Here is a 17906-nt window from a genome sequence, read left to right as displayed (position 1 = left end):
ATGTGTGTTATTGGTGGTCTTGTGTTACTGTGTGAAACAGGTGTTTCGTGTGTATTTCATTATACGTAGCACAGCGCTGGTATCAACACCTGAGTTGTACTGCACCAGTTGTGCGGTATTCAGATCTTTTGAACCAATGCTGGTACGTTTCAAAGCAGATTATGGCACGAAATAGAAAAGATAATGTTTGATATTATGTTGAAAAAGGCCATCAAAGTTATAATCATTAAATTTTTTTTATTATTTTCAATCCCCTTTGATGCTACGCATACTTGGCATTTTTTCTTGAACTAGCCATTCAGTGTACAGTATATATGACTTGTAATTACCTCTCTATATTGTGATTACTATCGGTAATGGTGGAGTTCGCCTTTTCTCCACTGTTCTGAAAAAATCTAAACATAGGGGATTGACAGAAAACACTGCATAGTCAGCTTTACTGTGTGTGATTTCATTAGTGATAGAAGCTCCCCCTCCATCCCACAAGGATAGAAATAAAGTTTGCATTTGGGTCTCATTACAGTTTATTGACTGAAGAGTAGATATTAAATTTCAGTACAGTACCTCAATCTTTCCATTTACAACATGCAGAAATAAAGACAAGTCTATATCTATCGAACACACAGAAACACAAGGAAGAAATATATCTAAATCAGTTGAATATTATTTAAGATGCAAAGTGGTAGGGAGTTGACAATGCTGTATGCAGGGATATACGAGGCTTAACATGTTAATATGCTGCATAAATGTAAAAAACAAAATAATTACAGACTGTTGTCAAATAGGCCTGCAGAGGGACGGCCTATTTGCATTCTGTCCACTGATTATATCTGGTGAAAAAGCTCAAAGTGCCCACATCATTACATTTGATTTTACTTCATTTTCATCAAGAGCATTCAAAAGCCCATTTACATTCATGCCGTATTCACACTGTGGTTCTCTTTCACTTGCTCTCTCTTTTTCCTTATCTCCATCTACTCCTCTTTCCCCCCCTCCTTTCATTTTTCTTTCTTTTTCTCTGTCTCTCCTTTCTTCAGTCTGTCTTTCATGTCACTCCTTTAGCAGGGGTTGCAGAGGGAGGGCTGATGGCTTCCCTTTCTTACGCCCTTGCTGTGGTTTTCCTGCAGCTGTTGGTCTGCGATAAAGAGACGAGAGAGGAGAAGTTTTCACACTAATTATGACACAATAATGAAGTGCTCGGTAAAAGGCACAGTATAAATGAAGGTCAAACAGTCATTAATATAAAATGAATAGAGTCTATTAGAAAGCATCTGTAAAGTGAACAGAGATTACTGGGGAAGGGGTAAAGGGATTTTTTTTATTAGATAGGAGCAAGTTAAGAACATTTACCGGTTACACTGGCAGAACTGCTTGGGTCTCAGTGACTGTCGGCCATTCTTCATCCTCTGTAATTTTTTCTGTAGTGGAAAAAAATAAATTATAAGATTTTTGTTTGCTACAGAAAAATCCATGCTCCTTCATCCTCTCGACAAAGCAGCATGTGGAGAGGCCCAAGATGATTTTCTTCACTTACCTTCCTTCTTCTGATCTTCTTACACAATACAATGACAAACACTACCAGGAGAATCACAACCAGGCAGCCAACTCCAACTGCAACCCACATCCACCAGCTGAGCTTAACAGAACCGGACCCAGACTGATGGTTATTACCGCCTGGTTGAGTAAAGAAAACAGATTTGCAGAAAGCAAGGATAATGAGCCAATGACATATCCAGTGAAGAGTCACTTTCAGCAGCCCTGGTCACAGTCAGAAGGTTTACACAAAAAAACACAAGTAATACGCACATTTGAGGCATGACTTAGGGTTGACCTTTGAGCTTTGGGTCGGGGATGATTTAGGTGCTTCAGTGGAAGGCCCTGAAAGCAAAAACACAGCACATCTTGCTTTTCCCATTGACCACATGGGTAGCTTTTGTAGTGGTAAGAAGAATATACAACTTCTTGGGTTGAAGCTGCAGTGTCATACCTTTAACTTCGATGACTAGGTCTTCACTGTACGTCACCTTTTTATGGGAAAACGTACACACCCAGGTCCCTGCATCTGAGGGGGCTACAGAACTAAGATTAACTTTCGCTTGCTTTAGCACTTTACTTTCATTTGGCCTCTTCCATTCGACTTCAGGGCTTTTCCCCAGACCGTTTACATCACATTGGAGGATAGCAGTGCCACCTGCCCGGAAATCGTCAGTGGAGGTGGCCGAAACTGACACAGAAAGAAACAACAGAATTTATTATTTATTTTTTTAATGAATTCTTCAAAAGTTATTTACTAAATTTGCTTGCTATTATTGTTGATGACACTGAGCTATGATAGTAAACTTTTTGTTCTGAACCAACATGATCTGAACCATTGCTCATTTTAAGTTTTTCCTCCCTTTTCCAATTCACTTCAACGACTATTTTCAAATACTGGTGTATTTTTAATACACATTAATCTAACATCAATCTAATTGGGTGTAAGAATATCCATTTAAAACAATACAATGATGCCCATTAAATACTTATTAACATAAGTATTTACTGTGCACTTTCCTTTCTCTGATCAACAACTCTAATTGTCCTGATGAGGTAAATCCCATGCAATGCTAAATATTTTTCTTTGCAAATACAGTGTTCTTTGGATCTGATGCTGACCTGAAACCACAAGAAGTGTGTACTCAACAGATTTCCCGTCTGCCATGCAAGTGAACTTTCCGGCATCTTCTCTCTTCACCCCAGTGATCTCGAGGTCCTTCCCAGACTTCACCTTTGATCTCGAATGAACGGCAGCTGGACCTAATGCAGAGAATACATGTAGTGTAAACAGCAACAATGGTGATTATAAAATGATACTTTGCTGTATTATGTGTTTTTATGACTACCTTTGAGAGGAAAGCCGAACTTTGAATTAACATTAAAAATCCGAACACTTCCATGCAACCATGACAGGTCTCCCTTTGGGGGGTTGGGTCCACACTTCAACGTGACACTCTGCCCTACTCTTGTTTTGATCACTTCGTCTGCAGCAGAGAGTGCACTGAGCACTGAAGAGAGAGGATCACATTCATGAAGCACACTTCATTTAGTATCATATATTCACAGGACACCACAAGCTCTGTGTATTAATTAAGTTAAGGACAAACTGATGATTTTGCATTATATCATAATTACTTTGCATTCGAGACTCATGTTGTGAATGTCAGGTTTAAGGACAACTAATCAGGTTGAATTCAGGGAATTTGTGGGCATTTGGAACGAGTAAAACACAATAACAGATATTTTCCCAGGTAGATTAAAAAAAAAAAAGTCTTGTAAATATAAGAGACGTATTTAGATCTAAGTGACAAGCAAGTCATAAACCCTTTACTGTAAAAGTTATGTCATTTTTCAGAAATAATACTCACCAAACCCCAACCACACAATGGTCTTCATTCTGAATGGTGGATCTAAAAATAACAGACACAAATGAACATTTCTATCAAGATTAAATCAATAAAGAAAAACACAATTTACACGGTAGTTCATGGTGTGAAAGCGTTTCATAGAAATACCACACACGGCTTCTGTTTGAGATGAATACCTCACAAAGAACCATGTGATCATTAACCACCAAGACATCGCGGTACTTCCTTCCTCTTTCCATCTCTTGTATAAAAAAATATAAAATTTGCCTCATAGACTTGAAAATGAAACAAATCACTGGGAAAATTCCAGCATGTGTTTTGTATCTTTTGAGTTGAATTAAAACGATGAACAACGCATGTTAAGATGCTTCGACGTAGAGCTGTTCCAAAGGTATGTGATCGTTCATCAGAAGTAAGAAGTGTGTTCCACAGAATCATTGCTTTTTTTAAAAGTTATTACCAATAGGGAAACTGAATCAAAGAAATCATAGAGAGAGAGATCATAAAAATTCTGACAAGCTATTCACCACTCTTTGTCTCTCTCTATATTCCTTCATACATTTCATAATTTTTAGAGGTTTAAGAATTCATTTCAGGAAGGTGAAATACTTATATTTATTTGACATTTCTCATTTTCATTTTAAAACCACAAATTATATCTTTCTATTTTGGTTACTACTGAAAATCACAATAATTATAATCAGGCCAGATAATTTATGTCACAGAAATGGAAACAAAATTATTTTTTAAGTCTCTTTAAACATGGTGTAAGTATATTTCACATCACTGACTGAACAATAGATGTAAACTGAAAGCATCTTTAACCCCTACAATCGGATTTGCACACTAAAGGTTTATGCAGCATGTCAAGTTGCTGCATCCGTCATTAAGTTAAAGTTGAACTTCAGTACGAACAAAGCAAAAAATAGTTTCAGAATGCTCACAATGAATCCAATAATTTCATTTAACAATATAAAGCTTGATTTCGTAATTTAGTTTGAGATCTTACCTGAATTTTGAGGCAGTATAGCGATTTTCGTGCTGTTATTGGAGGCCAAAATGTTTCCTCATCCTCTCTGTGCTTCACTTCATCAAACTCAAGAGAGCAAGGATACAAAACTGTAGAAGGCGGAAGACATCTAAAGAGAAACCTGCTCTTTGGAAAGTTGTAGGCCAATGCAAACCCCAGCTCTGTGGGGTTTGCTCTTTGTGTACGCGCCTTCTTGCAAACTAGGTCTAGGATTTTGTTTCCGTGTGCAGCTGAGGAAAGCTCTGTACATTGGCTTAAAACTACTTAATTACAAATAACCAAAACTACACAAGCTTGATATGTTAATCTCAGCAATATGTAAACTGGTCAACTTTTTAATCGTGTCGAAACGAAAAGATGGAAAAAAAAAAGAAAGAAATGAGAGTGGGCGAGCTGAAGCAGGAAAACCCACACCATAATGCTTTTATAAAAAAAACGGCAGAATGACAGAAGGACAATTCTTTATTTGTCACAGCAGAAGTAACAAAGGATTTGTTTGCAAAATAAAAACAGAATAAAACAAAAAATATCACCCAGATATCACCCTCACCAAACTTTTAACAAAAAACAAGTTGATTTGGTGTTTTGACTTTTTTTTATTTCCTTTTTGTGACACACATTTGTACTGTTATTTATCGCTTGACTTATTGACATTTCCTCGTATTGTTGATGTTGAACTGTTTTTTACGTCCTCACTGAAACAGGCAGAGGAGGAGGAGGTGGTGTTTGACTTAGGTGAGGACACCAAGCTGCAGCCACCCAATAGAAGAAGAGGGGGCTAGAAGCAATAATTTGATGGGGAGGGGCAGTGGCTACTGACGGCAGTAGAAATCAATAATCAGGACATGGATTAATGGTGACAGTTAAGCAACCCTTTTAATATGGAGTGAATAGACTTAGTAACCACAGTCCTGGGGCTTGTTTCATGAGGCAGGTTTTCTGAATTATCTGGAAACATTTGCTGAATAAAACCTAGAACAAGCCTTTTAACTGATCTCAGGTGGTTCTCAGTTTTACTCAGCAAAAATGTCTTGGTAAATTATAGAATCAGTGGAGCAAAAGACACACCCCCACCCCCACCCCCACCCCAACACCTCATCTGTACACACCTGCACAGATTTATTTCACTGTATATATGCAATCTGAGAGACTTATTTACACTTTTGTCAGTTGTGAAGCGTGCCAGGGCATTTGTAAGAGCTTGGTGGGGTGCGACTATGAATGCTGTCGTTGCGTGTTTGTGGTAGCGTCCACATTTCTCTTCCTTCACCCCAAGTGTAAAGCTCCTTTGTCTCATTCAGCCACTCTCCGATAGAAGTAGAGGTATCCCAAGTCTTTGGGAGGTTTCTCTGAAGCACACACCTTCTGATCGTTGAAGATGACCCACCTAAGAAACAGAGAGGACACACTGTTCACAAAGAGTCGTTTGATAACACCTGCTATTACCAAATAACTAAACAGCATAACATTAGAGGACATAATGGCACTTTCCTGTGTTCAAAGAAGGATCCACAAGAACAGATGGAAATATGAAATAAATCTTTTTTCATCTTAAGTGTATATAAACCACTTAAACCTTGGTTTTATGACAGGTTAATACTTTACACTATGTTCACATCAGCAGCTGTGGAAAAGTTTACTGTTCAGACCAGATCTGGAGTATGGTGCCCCCTGCTGAGGCACCATAAAATCAGCTACTCCTTTACAATATAATCAGTATGACTCTTTTAAGAAATTTCCTCTGTCATACTGGATGAATGAACAACTGGTTAGGATATAATATGTGCTTCTGGCCTTTATATACAACATGTTGTGACTTAAAGCTAGAAACCCAAGTGCAGAAAAACACTCACTGCTGATCCTTCTTGATGTGACAGACATAGTGACCGCACATCGTGCTTGTCCCCATGTGACTGATGAATGCAAACAGCTCGTACTCTGGATAGAGGAGAGAAAACATGAGTTCAAAAATAAAAAAAATACATATAATATATATTATAAAATATTAAATCAAAAAATGATAAGTAGAAGAACATAACACTTTAAATAGAAGATGGTAGTGCTGCTGTCCACAGTTCATGTTTCAGATCACATCCCTGATACTACTTTGTGAGGACACAATCTGAGGTAATGATCATTCAGAATGTCTCCTCTCTCTTGGACTCACTGCCTGGTCCGTCTCTGACACGGGGCCCAGGAGGAGGCTCCCGGCCCTCGCTCTCTGCGGCTGAGCGGCCTCCTTCAGACACATCCATGGACTCTAGGTCATCCAGGTGGGAGAAGATCCAGTCCACTGCCCGGTCCAGGACATTACTCTGAGAAACAAACACCAGTTAAGAGTAATATTTGCAAATGGAGGTTTTGGTTAAATATAAGCTTTATGAGGAGTCTGTTTTGATTATTGTTTAAGTATTTTATAAGTGAGAGGGCCAAAGACAGCTGATGCCATTTCTTCAGAGACTGACCGATTATAGAAACTACAAAATACACTGAATGGATCGTACTAAGTTTTGACACAACATTATGTGGTGATTGGGTTGTGATACTTTAATAAAGAATATATATATATATATATATATATATATATATATTCTCAATATATGAGTTCACTCCTATAAGAAGGCAAACATTTGATAATGTTATAATAGTGACTCTCAGCAACAGTAGTCAAAAGGGTAGTTTCTCAATATAAGAAGCGAAGTCAACATGAGACTGATACTGTAGCTAAGAAGGGGACAACAGCACAGAAACAGAAAACTTAGCTTACCTTGATCATCTGGGGTGGAGGTTTGAGGTTCACCCAAACTGGCACCTGAAGCTCTTTCCTCAACTAGTTCTCTTGTGCAAAACAAGTGACACGCCGACAAATACGTGGCAACAATATTTTTCTAGATGTCGTGACCAAGATCTACAGGTAAAAAACGACATTTGACTAACCTAAATTGAGCTTACGCAAGTATCTGTCACTGCTTTAGTAAAAGCTAAAAGGCCAACAGATATTTTGAATTGGTCATCGGGTGCTTTCTGACTATTTTGTCCACTACTCTCATTCTTCAGCAGGTTTGCTCTGTCCCACAGTGGATTCATCTCTTCTGTTTCTCACTTCTTAAACTAATATCTGTCCATTTTATTTGGATATGTAGGCAAAACCATGGTAGCCAATGTAAATTATTAATCACAACCAAAGAAATCTTGGAGATACACACACTAAAATCTAACTCATATCAGTCAGCTTAGCTGGATGCAACTTTAAGTGAAATCCTGCCACTAATTTTGTTGAGGTACAAAAACAACCAATAGGTAGTCTCCCTGAGAATGATGAAAACTTGGCTACATTACAGTTTGAATTAAAAGAGGCAGCTGTGCTTGTATTGGCACAGTCATACTTTTAGCCTAGTGGCCTGTGAAATTAGTCAAACCCCCATCTCTAGCTGGAAGGAATTTGATTCTAACCGTGGCTCGAAGTGCTTTGGTTGCTTGGTCTCGGCTGAAGCCCATGGAGACGATGGTTGCCAGGTGTTCCTCAGACAGGCTCTCGGTGGGAGTGGTCACAGAGCTGCAGCCTGGCAACACCAGGGGGGCTGAGAAGTCTGCAGCCAATCAGAAAGAGGAGAATATGAGGACTGAGAAGAGCAGTCAGACAGATGCTGATGATGTTTTCTGGTGAATTCCCACTGCTCTACACACCTGGGTCATCCATATGGCCCATGATCCAATTCATGGCAGCATCGATTCCAGTGTTCCCTGTGTAGTACACCGCTTTCCTGCAGGCCTCCAGTGGGAATCCCATTTCACATAACTGGGACACAGTGGAGTCATCGAGGACGGGAGCTGAGATTGTGTTGAGAGGAAAGAGTTGAATTACTTGGATGTACTTTGTGAAAAATGTATTTTGTATCGTTTGCTGGTTTTCATTTTTTTGTATAAACTGTTTATTTACAGAAGGAAAAAACATTGCTCTTCTTGTTGTTTTGTTCCCTGTGCATTTCCTTAATATTAACAAAGGTTAAAAAGAAATTAACAAAAGGCAAAATGGCATAAAGAAAATATATAGAAACATCAACCCATATACTACAAAAACAGAACCCTTAAAATATGGCTTCTATAAATGGAACTCAAATCACCTCATATAATGTAAAAGTAAACAAATAATAAGGCAACAGAAGGACTCATGAAAACCGAAAAGGCAGAAAAGAAGAAAAGAAGGAAACAAGGGCCGACAAATAAGAGTGTCACAGAGGAAGAAGAAAAAGTGCAGAAATGACAGACAGACTGACACAGCAGTGGGGAGTAGAGTGAGTCGTCCTCCTCGTTGCCATGGGAACCCAGGATACCTTTAACCTCCACATCTGGGGTCATGAGTGGGGGCGGGGCCACCTCTGGGAGAAGCTCCTCCCCTGGCTGCTGGCCGGTTGCACATAGTGCGCTCAGGTCCAGAGTATCAGGAACGTCGATACTCACATCTGCATCGAATCAAAAATTATACAGCACTCAAAACTACTTTCACTGCAGCTCAAATGTTTGTTTTTTCTGAATTATTATTAGTTTATTGTTGCCAGTGTTCATTATAAATAATATGTAAAACAAGTTCATTGTTATCCTGTATCAGGACATTTCAGGATACACTATTAAACTTAACCTTATTCACACATACAGACCTTAACTGAAGATGTTACACGATGCTTTTCATTGCAAAACTGGACCTTAAAAAAAAAGATGTTGGCGCCATCTAGCATTGCTCAAAGACACAAAAGTCACCCAGTGGCACAATACAGGGAAGTTGACTACAACTCTATGCAAATGTGTTCTAACAAGCAGAGTCAACAACCTGGAGAACCATTCACAGTTGTTTTGATTTCTCCGGGAAATTCAATCAGAGTTGTTTCTTACTCCACCCAACTATATAAAAGTAAAACAAAATGGAGGAAAAGCTTATCATCGCCATTAACAGCTTCCCAATTCTCTGCAATTTAACTTTAACGAGCTACTGGGACTTGAATAAGAAAGACTATGTGTGTTAACACATGGCTGAGGAAATCACCTAATTTGTCGTGCACCAGTTTAGTGGAAATAGGAAAAAATTCAATCGGAGCACAGTATGTAAATTTCCATCTCAACACTAAACACTACCACAAGCTTGGGGCTTGTGAGAGAGTCAAGGGACAGCCTGTCACTTTGACTCCATATGTCTTAACGGGGGGGTAATCCCATGGCCAGTTATCAAACTTAGATTTTTTGAGACTAATGTTGCTAATTTTAGTTGAACCATTTCATGTAGCTTTGAGCATCAGTACTTGCTCCGATTATTCACACTGATTTGCACTGATGTAGAGCGGTGACCTAAGTGGAAACATGTAAGACGCTCTGGAGTATATATAGTGCATTGATAAACACTGACAAATGACAGTGAGCCTCTATAACATGAATTTCCTAGTTTGTCCAACTGTCAGGAATATACAAATTTGTGTACAGTAAGAAAGATATCTATCTCTGCAACAAAAACATTTAATAACATATTTTGCTCACCCAGTTTCTTGGGCACCCAGTCAAGGCCAAAGGTAAACTTCTTAATCTGGATAACCAGGTGGTCAGGGAAAGAGGCAAAGCGGGTTGTTCTGACAAATGAGACAACAGCTGATATTAATAAATACATCTAAAAATTGGTTCCAATTAATCTCTGTCAGTCGTGTAAATGGCTGTCTCTCTTCATACTTGGTAGCAGTAGTCTTGGCCTGTACAGCAGAGCTCCAGAAGTCTGTGAGGATCTCTGGTTCACTGAGGGCCGCCATGCAAGCTGTGAAGGGGATTTGTGCACGCACTGTAGGAGCTGATGAGTCCCCCTCCTCACGCCGGCGCTCTGCCTCCTGGAGCTCTTCTGTTACAGAAATATGTGAATAGTTGAAAAACTATTTTAAAAAAACTTGCACACCAAGTTCTGTGTAAAACCAAAAAATTGTTAAATAACAAGTATTAACATAACCCAGAATACAAAGCATATGCACATGAGTCTATAAATGTAAATTTTGTTTCAATTTTGTTTGGATCAAGTCTCACACTTACTGAACCCTTATCTGAACACCTAACAACAGAGTTAAACTGAAATGGGCCAGGCTGACATATCAGCCCATATTAGCTTACTGTAGATAAATAAGAGATATAGCTGTATGTGTCAGCTGATTATTATCACTCTGTGCAGAAATACTAAATATATGTTTAAGGTAATTCAGACAGTGTTTCCATTACATTTTTTGTCCATACAGAAGCACTGACAAGTTTATTTTTCTAACTGTAAAATGCTCCACTCAGCACAAATCTTAGTCAAAACTCTTTAATGACAAAATTTAAGATATCCTTACCAGATCTGTTCATGTTATACAAACATACTCATATATCATTATTAGATTTTTAAAAAACCTCAAATATCCATCATGCTATAGCTCAAATACTATCACTTCTGCTTTTTATAGCTGATTAACAAATGCAACAAAGGTAGTCTAGTTTATCATTTGACTCTTCAGCTCTCTTCACATGATCAGTGGAAGAATTGCTCTGCACTGGCAGAGCAACTGCTTTGCTGTGGAGAGAGTGAAGGGATGCTGAACCTGGTCGTAGCACTGCACTACCTGGGGTATTAAGTGCCGTTTGGATTTTATGCTTTGTCGCTGCACCCAAACGCAGTCACTTTCAACTTTTGACATTGTTTGTCATCACCTTTCAATGAGCAACAAATGAGTGACCCCTTCCAGACTGACCACTTCTCATCGGGAGAATAAGTGATTCTTTATCAAAATGAGAATTAAACTAAAATTAAAATTCAGAAATAAGTCTTTACTTGTTGCACTGTTTTTCAATTCTATCTGTGCTTTCCTGCTACCTGGCACATGTTGGTGATGTAACCCAATGCTAGCCTTTGCCTCCGCCCTGTGCTCTGCACCCCACCATGCAGTGGACATTGCTCATTATATGTAGATCTGGAGAGTGTATCCTTTCTGCCCATCACCTGTGTTGGTAGCCTGGTCCATGGGCACAGGCAGCTGAACGATGTAATCTACCCGCTGTGTGTACTTGGCTTTCTGTGATTGCTGACACACAATCCTCTCCTCCACCAGGAACCTGAAGGCTTCAGATGGGTTAGGCCCAGAGCGACAGTTTCTCTGTGGGTAAAAAGAAATAATGATACAAGAGAATAGCTGGGGACCAAAAAGAGAAGCAGAGGCTGTGAGTGTTACTTTACCTCCACCATGTTTATGAAGTGCAATAAAAACTCCTGAGCATCCTGTTGTCGATTGGTGGAGAACTCTGGGTGGCCCCGCCCAACAAGTGCTTTAAACATTCGTGGTGCTATGCCAATTTGGTCTCCCTGCACACAAAGCATGAACAGTCTGATTTGTCAATGGCAAGAGCTAATATTAGGTAGAACACATTCTCACACATTTATGCGAGTAAATCCCAAGTGTATCATGGATATCAGTGAAAATTAAGACTTTGTAAATCCACTGTGACTGATCGCTTCCCTTACCCTGGGTTCAGATGCACCATTTTCATCTCCAGGGTCTAGTGCTGGTTTGGAATACTCTCCTGACAACAGACCGTAGCCGAGCTTGGCTCTGTGATAAACAAACAAAGCTGACATCACTGCACATCCAACAATATACCAGCGTTTCACACAGGAGGAGGATTTGGATGTAGGCCTAGATGTATTTCTGGATTTCAAATAACATGGTGGAATGTCTAATCACAGAGAAGACTTTCTTATCTCTGCTGGGAATAAAAAAAGTTTTTGTACTGCAACAAAAGCAAAGACTGTTTAGAATCAGGCTGCATACACATCACGTCCACCAGATTTCATTTTTTTAAGTGAAAACATAAGATTACTGTGTAAAACATGTTACTGCCCTAAACCTGGCTGTTTGTGCAACATTAAATTTCAATGGCAGCTAAAAAGTGTCAAGTTACATGGGCAATGTAGACTGTACCAGACTAAGGTTTCACTTTTGTTTTCACAATGAAAGCCTCTGTCAGTTTAGACGAGACATTGTAGGAGCAAAGCTCTTTTCTCCTGAAACATAATAGAGCTAAATGACTCAAGGCCAAGTGTCAATATAAGTCTGTCTAAAACCTAGCAATATGAATGGAGTATTTCAATTCATATAAACACATCTGAACTTAAAATGAATGTTCCTGCCAGACCACTGAAGGGTGTTTGCGGACATCCAATGGTAAAAATAACAGAACATTATGGACAGACACTCACACTTGGGTTTTGAAGTCCTGGGTGGGGTCACTTGGAGCTTCATCAATGATCTTGTCGATGTTAGAAACGTACCTGGAAGGCACGAATACAAAATTTGTATGACACTAATTTTTTGCATTCAGTATCTTACTTTTAATGCTGGATTGAAATGTTTAGAGGAATTTCCAAGAAATTAGTAATAACTAAATCACCTCTACTGTAATGATGCACATGATCACAATATTTTCACTGCCTGCCATAAGAATCAACATTGTTCTTTACTACTGAAAATGACAGGGTCAACATATCAAATGAAAGGGACAGGTTGGATGGAGGCAATGAGAATTAAAAAAAAAAAAGAAAAAAAAAAAAAGAAGAGGGCACTGACTTGCTCTGGAAGTCTGGAACAGTGAAGAGCACTTGCATGACCGAGTTGAGGTAGCAGCTGTTGCCCAGGTTCTTCATGCCCGTCAGCCCGGGGCCAAAAAGGGGACGCAGAGTGGTCCCCGATTCCTGGATCACCTCCCACTCCCCCACACGCTGGTTCACAGCAATCTCCAGCTCTGTCATAGTCCGCTCAGTCTGAGAGCAGAGAAGTCAACGTTATAAAGGAATGAAGGATGCAAATGTATTTTTTTCACAGTAGCCTTCACTCGTAAAGTTTTGAGAATGATGAGTAAAATTATCCAATACAAAGTAGTACAGACAGCAGGCAGACGAGCAAGAAACGACAAAACACATCATCACTGCACTAAGTGCTGCACTTTGTCTTCTGCTCCATTGTAGCAAAATTCCTCCACCCCCTGTCTGTGCAACATCATTAAGTGCATGCAGCAATACATTAGCAAGACAAGAAACAACAATTCAGTACACAGTGAGCGGTAAAGAGATCAGACTCTGACAACTGTAACAGTCTGCGCTCTGAGAAAAGCAGGTGGCAAAGAAATGAATGGCAGCAGGAAATCAGAGAAGAAACAGGTTTTGAAGAAAATATTTGAAACTGGGGAAAGTAGGTGGATATGGTGATGGGTATGCCATTAAAGTCAAGCACACAAGAAGAGATACGACTGCATTATCATAGTCCATCAGTCATAATAGGATAACAATACATCATATACGCATATATTGGCAGTGTGCTGCTAAGAAAAAATAATCACGAAAGTCGACTAATTATTAACAATATGATATTTCTGAGATTTAAATTTTTTAAGCGCTGTTGGCTCTCTATCAGTGCAGCTGAATTTTTGACCCCTTAGTAATAAAATGTAATCATTGTCTGCTCTATGAGGCAGAGCCAGCCATAACTGTCTGGATGTCAGCCAACAAGAAAAGAATCTAATATCTCTGACTTAATTTATAACGCTTCAATTGCAAAGCAGAGGCCTGAGCAGTACTTCCGTCTACAAGAACTTGATCCAATGTTAAATATAGTATACCAGTAGGAAAAATTGGCAGATATGATATTTACAATGTTCAATGAGAGAATAATTAAACAAAACAAAACAGTCTGCTTCCACTCAAAACAGCAGAAAAACAAGAACTTACCTTCTCCATGGTCATCATGTCGATCCCAAAGTGAGATAGGTGCTCTGGTAACTTGGAATCCAGTACCATGTCATCCTCATCATAGGAATACACATCTGGAAACACAAAACAGTGACGGAAATCAAAGGCAATGAAGCACTAAACTTCAGATAAATGGACAAACTATATATAGGTCAACAATGTCTATTGATGGAGACTCACCAGAGGTCATATATTATGTTCTTGATATTTTAACATTTTAACCACAGGAAAAAAAAAAAAAAAGGTCATGCCATTTGCTTACCTGCTCCATCAGGAGTGATGGTTCCGAGTTTGACAGCGAGTGGGTATCCAGTCTCTTGGAAGTGAAGAAGGGCGTGATTGTTGCCCCCAGAGCCATCAAAATACCTGCGACCACACAGCACTTTGCCGTCTGTCAGGTTCATCCAAATATTCTCCTGAAGGTCACACACCTCACACCGCCAGCCACTAAAATGGAGAAAAGAAAAGTAAAATAAACCCTCCACATGTTGTGAAATATTGCTTTTTAAGATCTTGCAGGTTTTGAATAATAGAATATCATAGGAGACACAACGGCATTAATAAAGTAATGTGACAATGGATCAACAGATCCTAAAAGCAAATGTGTCCTTACTTGGACTTCACTTAATTTAATACACCATTGCAACTGCTAGGGTTTTTTTTTTTTAACAGCATGTAGGGACAGCTATTGTATTTGCAGGTTTGCACATCCTTTCATCAATTTTGAGTGAAATATAGAAGCAGCTTTGTTCATGAAGTCACTAATCTAGATAAGATAACACTTTAATGATCCTCAGGCGGGGAAATTTGGATCTATGAGGAACTGTATGGTAGGTTTAATTTAGGAACAGTTGGGGCCTCATGTCTCACCTGGGAGGGATCTTGACTCCATTGTCAAGCTGTTTAAGGTCAGCGGCATGCCTGGACTCCTGTCTCACCTCTCCGTCCCATTGTTGAACTTGTAAGGTATGAGACACTGAGTCAGCTGCCATTATACCCGCCATTGACAGGGACACCTTAAGGGATGGCAAATGAAACAGGAACAAATTAGACCTGACTAACAGCTCATGAAACTTCTGCACTATTTTATCACTGAGGTTAAAAAAGTCTATTACACACATATCCCTGTGTATTCCCATTTTTTAGAATTAAGGGATATATCGACAAGATGCTGTATGAAGACTAAAATGCCAAAGATCTGTGAAGATTGCCTATGTTTGCAGCAAGCCTATGTGCTAGGGGCTTTTTACTGTGTTTTCATTTTATGACAATGTGTTTGGTACTGTGAAACTGTATCGTAAAAAATTTAATTTGTAAAGTAGTATATTACCATTGTGATAACCCTGATAGAGCATTAACAGAATAATAACATTTCTCTTGCTAGGAAACACAAACGATATCTCACCCGCTCTCTCACAACGTCAGGCATGGTAGTGAGGTCATCTGATGCCACTTCCTGTCTGTCAGGTAAAATGACCACCTTTACATCCTCTTCATACTGCTCCTGATCCACATCAAAACCTCCTTCAATCCCTTGACAAAGCAGAAACAAGTTGGGAGACAGACACAGGTCAGCCTCAAAATAGGACTGCTGGATATAATGTGATTGTGTAAATACTCTTTCATGCACTCACCTATGGCCAGTCTGGTGGGCTTTTTCTTAGGTGGGTGTCCAGATCCAGAGTTATTGTCATCTTCCTTCTGTGAGAATAACTTAAAATATCAGTGGGTGTTGAGATTTGTTCACTGTTTATGGAAAGAGATTATGCTGATAATGTCAAAACATAATTTACATATGTGTCAATGGGGGTGTGGAATTTACCACAGTTTTAAGAAAAGTAAATCAGAGAGTATATTTAAGTGACCACCTTAGCCTTACGAGTCCGGGTGATGTGCAGGTAAGCCCTCTGGCCAGACCGAGCATTGTGCCTGTCCACATACTGACTCCCAAAGCCCAGGAAACTGTTCATGCACACATACAGGCCTCCTTCACTTTCCTGTAAAGAAGACACAAGCAATGTTCAACGCTTCAACCTGTCCTCGTCTCTTTCTATCGTGAAACATCACTTGGAAGTTTAAGTTGGGGGCATTGTGGGTGACAGCATCAGCTGCTATTTTTTTTTTTTTGCAAACTAGCTCCACAATCAGCCTGCTAATGTTTGCAATTCATCTTAGCACTGGTTTAATGTTATCTAAATCCACGAGGACCTTCAGTTGTAATGGCTGAGGTATTATGGGTTGAGTTACGTTAAAAAAAAAAACCTTGAACAGTCCTGCAACAGTTGTGACCATAAAGACCACCAAGTCAGCTTGCTAGCTAGTTTGACAGCATACCCGGTTACACTAGCTAGCTAACAAGCTAGAGCAGCTAAGTTTCCATTACAGTGCATTATTAGCTTAGCTTGGTGCTAGCTTGCTAGTTAGTTGAAACAGTAAAATCTAGGAAGCCAGTGCGTTAAAGTAGGACAGCGCTGACATAACGTCGCATTAGATAAAAACAGGAGATAGTGAGAGCGAGGGAGAAATGAAACAACACTGTTTATTAGCTGACGTTAAGATTTGTAAAGGGAAGATGGCTCACCGGCGAGGAAAATGACAAGGCGCATTCGTCTTTGTGGACGCGGTCCCCGGGCTTCGGAACCCGAATTGTGGACAAAACCGACATCAAAACCTCACCAACATCCGCCATGACAAGCGAGCTAGTTTTGCCTTTCAGTGGGACACTTGCTCCTCTGAGTTTGGACCCCCAGCCTCTTAATTCCCCGGCTCGGAAGAGTGCCCGTTGTCTAGCCCGTCCTCTGGTGTCTGTGTTCGGCTGAATGAATCATGAGATGCTGCCTTGTGTTGAGAGAAGGCCGTACGAACTGTGTTGCCTGCACGCCGACGGGCTGCGCCTCGGTACCGTAATCTGTAGAGTATCTGCACCTGTCGTGATTTTGTAATGCAGTGAATTTACATCCCCATCGCATCAATCGAGAAAAAAATAGTTGGTAAAATATCATATCAGTAAAATCATTATTTTACATTAATGCGCAAATTATAATAATCTATTGATACAAGATATAATAGTATAACACTCAGGGGGCATTTTCTTCTCTGAGCAGATTACTTCAAGTACATTTTCCAGTAACATGCTTATATCTAAGTCACACTTTCAGTGCAGACCTTTACTTGTAACACAAGACTTTGTTATTAATACTCTCACTTAAGTACAGGATCTGAATACTTCCTCCACCAGAAAAGAATAGATGCAATTCCCACTGGTTCTCTTTATTTTTTAAGGATACTGTCATAGAGACTAACGTTGTGAGTTTTATGCACATCTTTATTGGGGATACTGATATTCAGTGCCAGTCCAAATTAAAGAATTCTGGATAGATATGCAGAGTCTTATCAATTAGGAAATGGGAACTATAATGTACAGATCGATGTAATTAATCTGATGTTGTAGCCTATCTTGTGGTTAGTGAGACAGGTGTGAATATGTCCTACATTGAGTTGATCATTCTTAGTAAATTTCACATGCACAAACCTAAATAGTCTGGTTCCAAATCCTGCTTATATTGTGTTTTGTATGACTGTTGTTGGACCTCTTTGTTGTAAATAGAGTGAAAGAGATTTATTTTTCGTTCAACCTATTTATTTGTACATTTACGGTAACGTCAGTTGAACC

The 17906-nt window shown here is 39.5% G+C and overlaps 3 protein-coding genes across 6 annotated transcripts in view; 1 reads left to right on the top strand and 2 right to left on the bottom strand.

Moving 5' to 3' along the window:
* Positions 1 to 506: 506 nt before the first annotated feature.
* cd4-2.1 (CD4-2 molecule, tandem duplicate 1) lies at positions 507 to 4573 on the bottom strand. The gene is made up of 9 exons (XM_023426425.2): positions 4414 to 4573; positions 3405 to 3446; positions 2883 to 3044; positions 2656 to 2796; positions 1988 to 2224; positions 1807 to 1878; positions 1535 to 1674; positions 1351 to 1418; positions 507 to 1135 (listed from the first exon to the last, which is right to left on the bottom strand). The coding sequence occupies exons 2-9, from the start codon at positions 3430 to 3432 to the stop codon at positions 1051 to 1053; spliced, it is 933 nt and encodes a 310-aa protein (XP_023282193.1). The 5' UTR covers positions 3433 to 3446; positions 4414 to 4573; the 3' UTR covers positions 507 to 1050.
* Positions 4574 to 4878: 305 nt separating this feature from the next.
* Positions 4879 to 17084, bottom strand: usp5 (ubiquitin specific peptidase 5 (isopeptidase T)). Of its 4 annotated transcripts, none has more exons than XM_023426391.2 (20): positions 16815 to 17084; positions 16102 to 16230; positions 15868 to 15946; positions 15639 to 15766; positions 15104 to 15249; positions 14496 to 14680; positions 14213 to 14307; positions 13056 to 13249; positions 12689 to 12760; positions 11954 to 12041; positions 11669 to 11794; positions 11435 to 11588; positions 10147 to 10309; positions 9961 to 10049; positions 8712 to 8897; positions 8122 to 8265; positions 7888 to 8024; positions 6602 to 6749; positions 6288 to 6372; positions 4879 to 5821 (listed from the first exon to the last, which is right to left on the bottom strand). In XM_023426391.2, exons 1-20 carry the CDS (start codon positions 16920 to 16922, stop codon positions 5728 to 5730), a joined length of 2550 nt encoding a protein of 849 aa, XP_023282159.1. In that variant the 5' UTR covers positions 16923 to 17084; the 3' UTR covers positions 4879 to 5727. The 4 variants fall into 4 exon arrangements, with proteins under 4 accessions (XP_023282159.1, XP_023282160.1, XP_023282161.1 ...); XM_023426392.2 differs by having other exon boundaries at positions 15868 to 15934; XM_023426393.2 differs by having other exon boundaries at positions 8769 to 8897; positions 16815 to 17083.
* p3h3 (prolyl 3-hydroxylase 3) overlaps positions 17053 to 17906 on the top strand; it is an 8024-nt gene continuing 7170 nt past the window's right edge. The window contains exon 1 of the mRNA XM_023426332.2: positions 17053 to 17131. Coding sequence (XP_023282100.1) covers positions 17053 to 17131 — 79 coding nt within the window. The remainder of the gene's footprint in view (positions 17132 to 17906) is intronic.

This window comes from Seriola lalandi, unplaced genomic scaffold (genome assembly GCF_002814215.2).
Source record: "Seriola lalandi dorsalis isolate HSWRI2012SDOR001 ecotype SW California unplaced genomic scaffold, Sedor1 jcf7180002054825, whole genome shotgun sequence".
Classification (NCBI taxonomy): Eukaryota; Metazoa; Chordata; class Actinopteri; order Carangiformes; family Carangidae; genus Seriola; species Seriola lalandi.
This window is presented reverse-complemented; position numbering and strand designations above follow the sequence as displayed.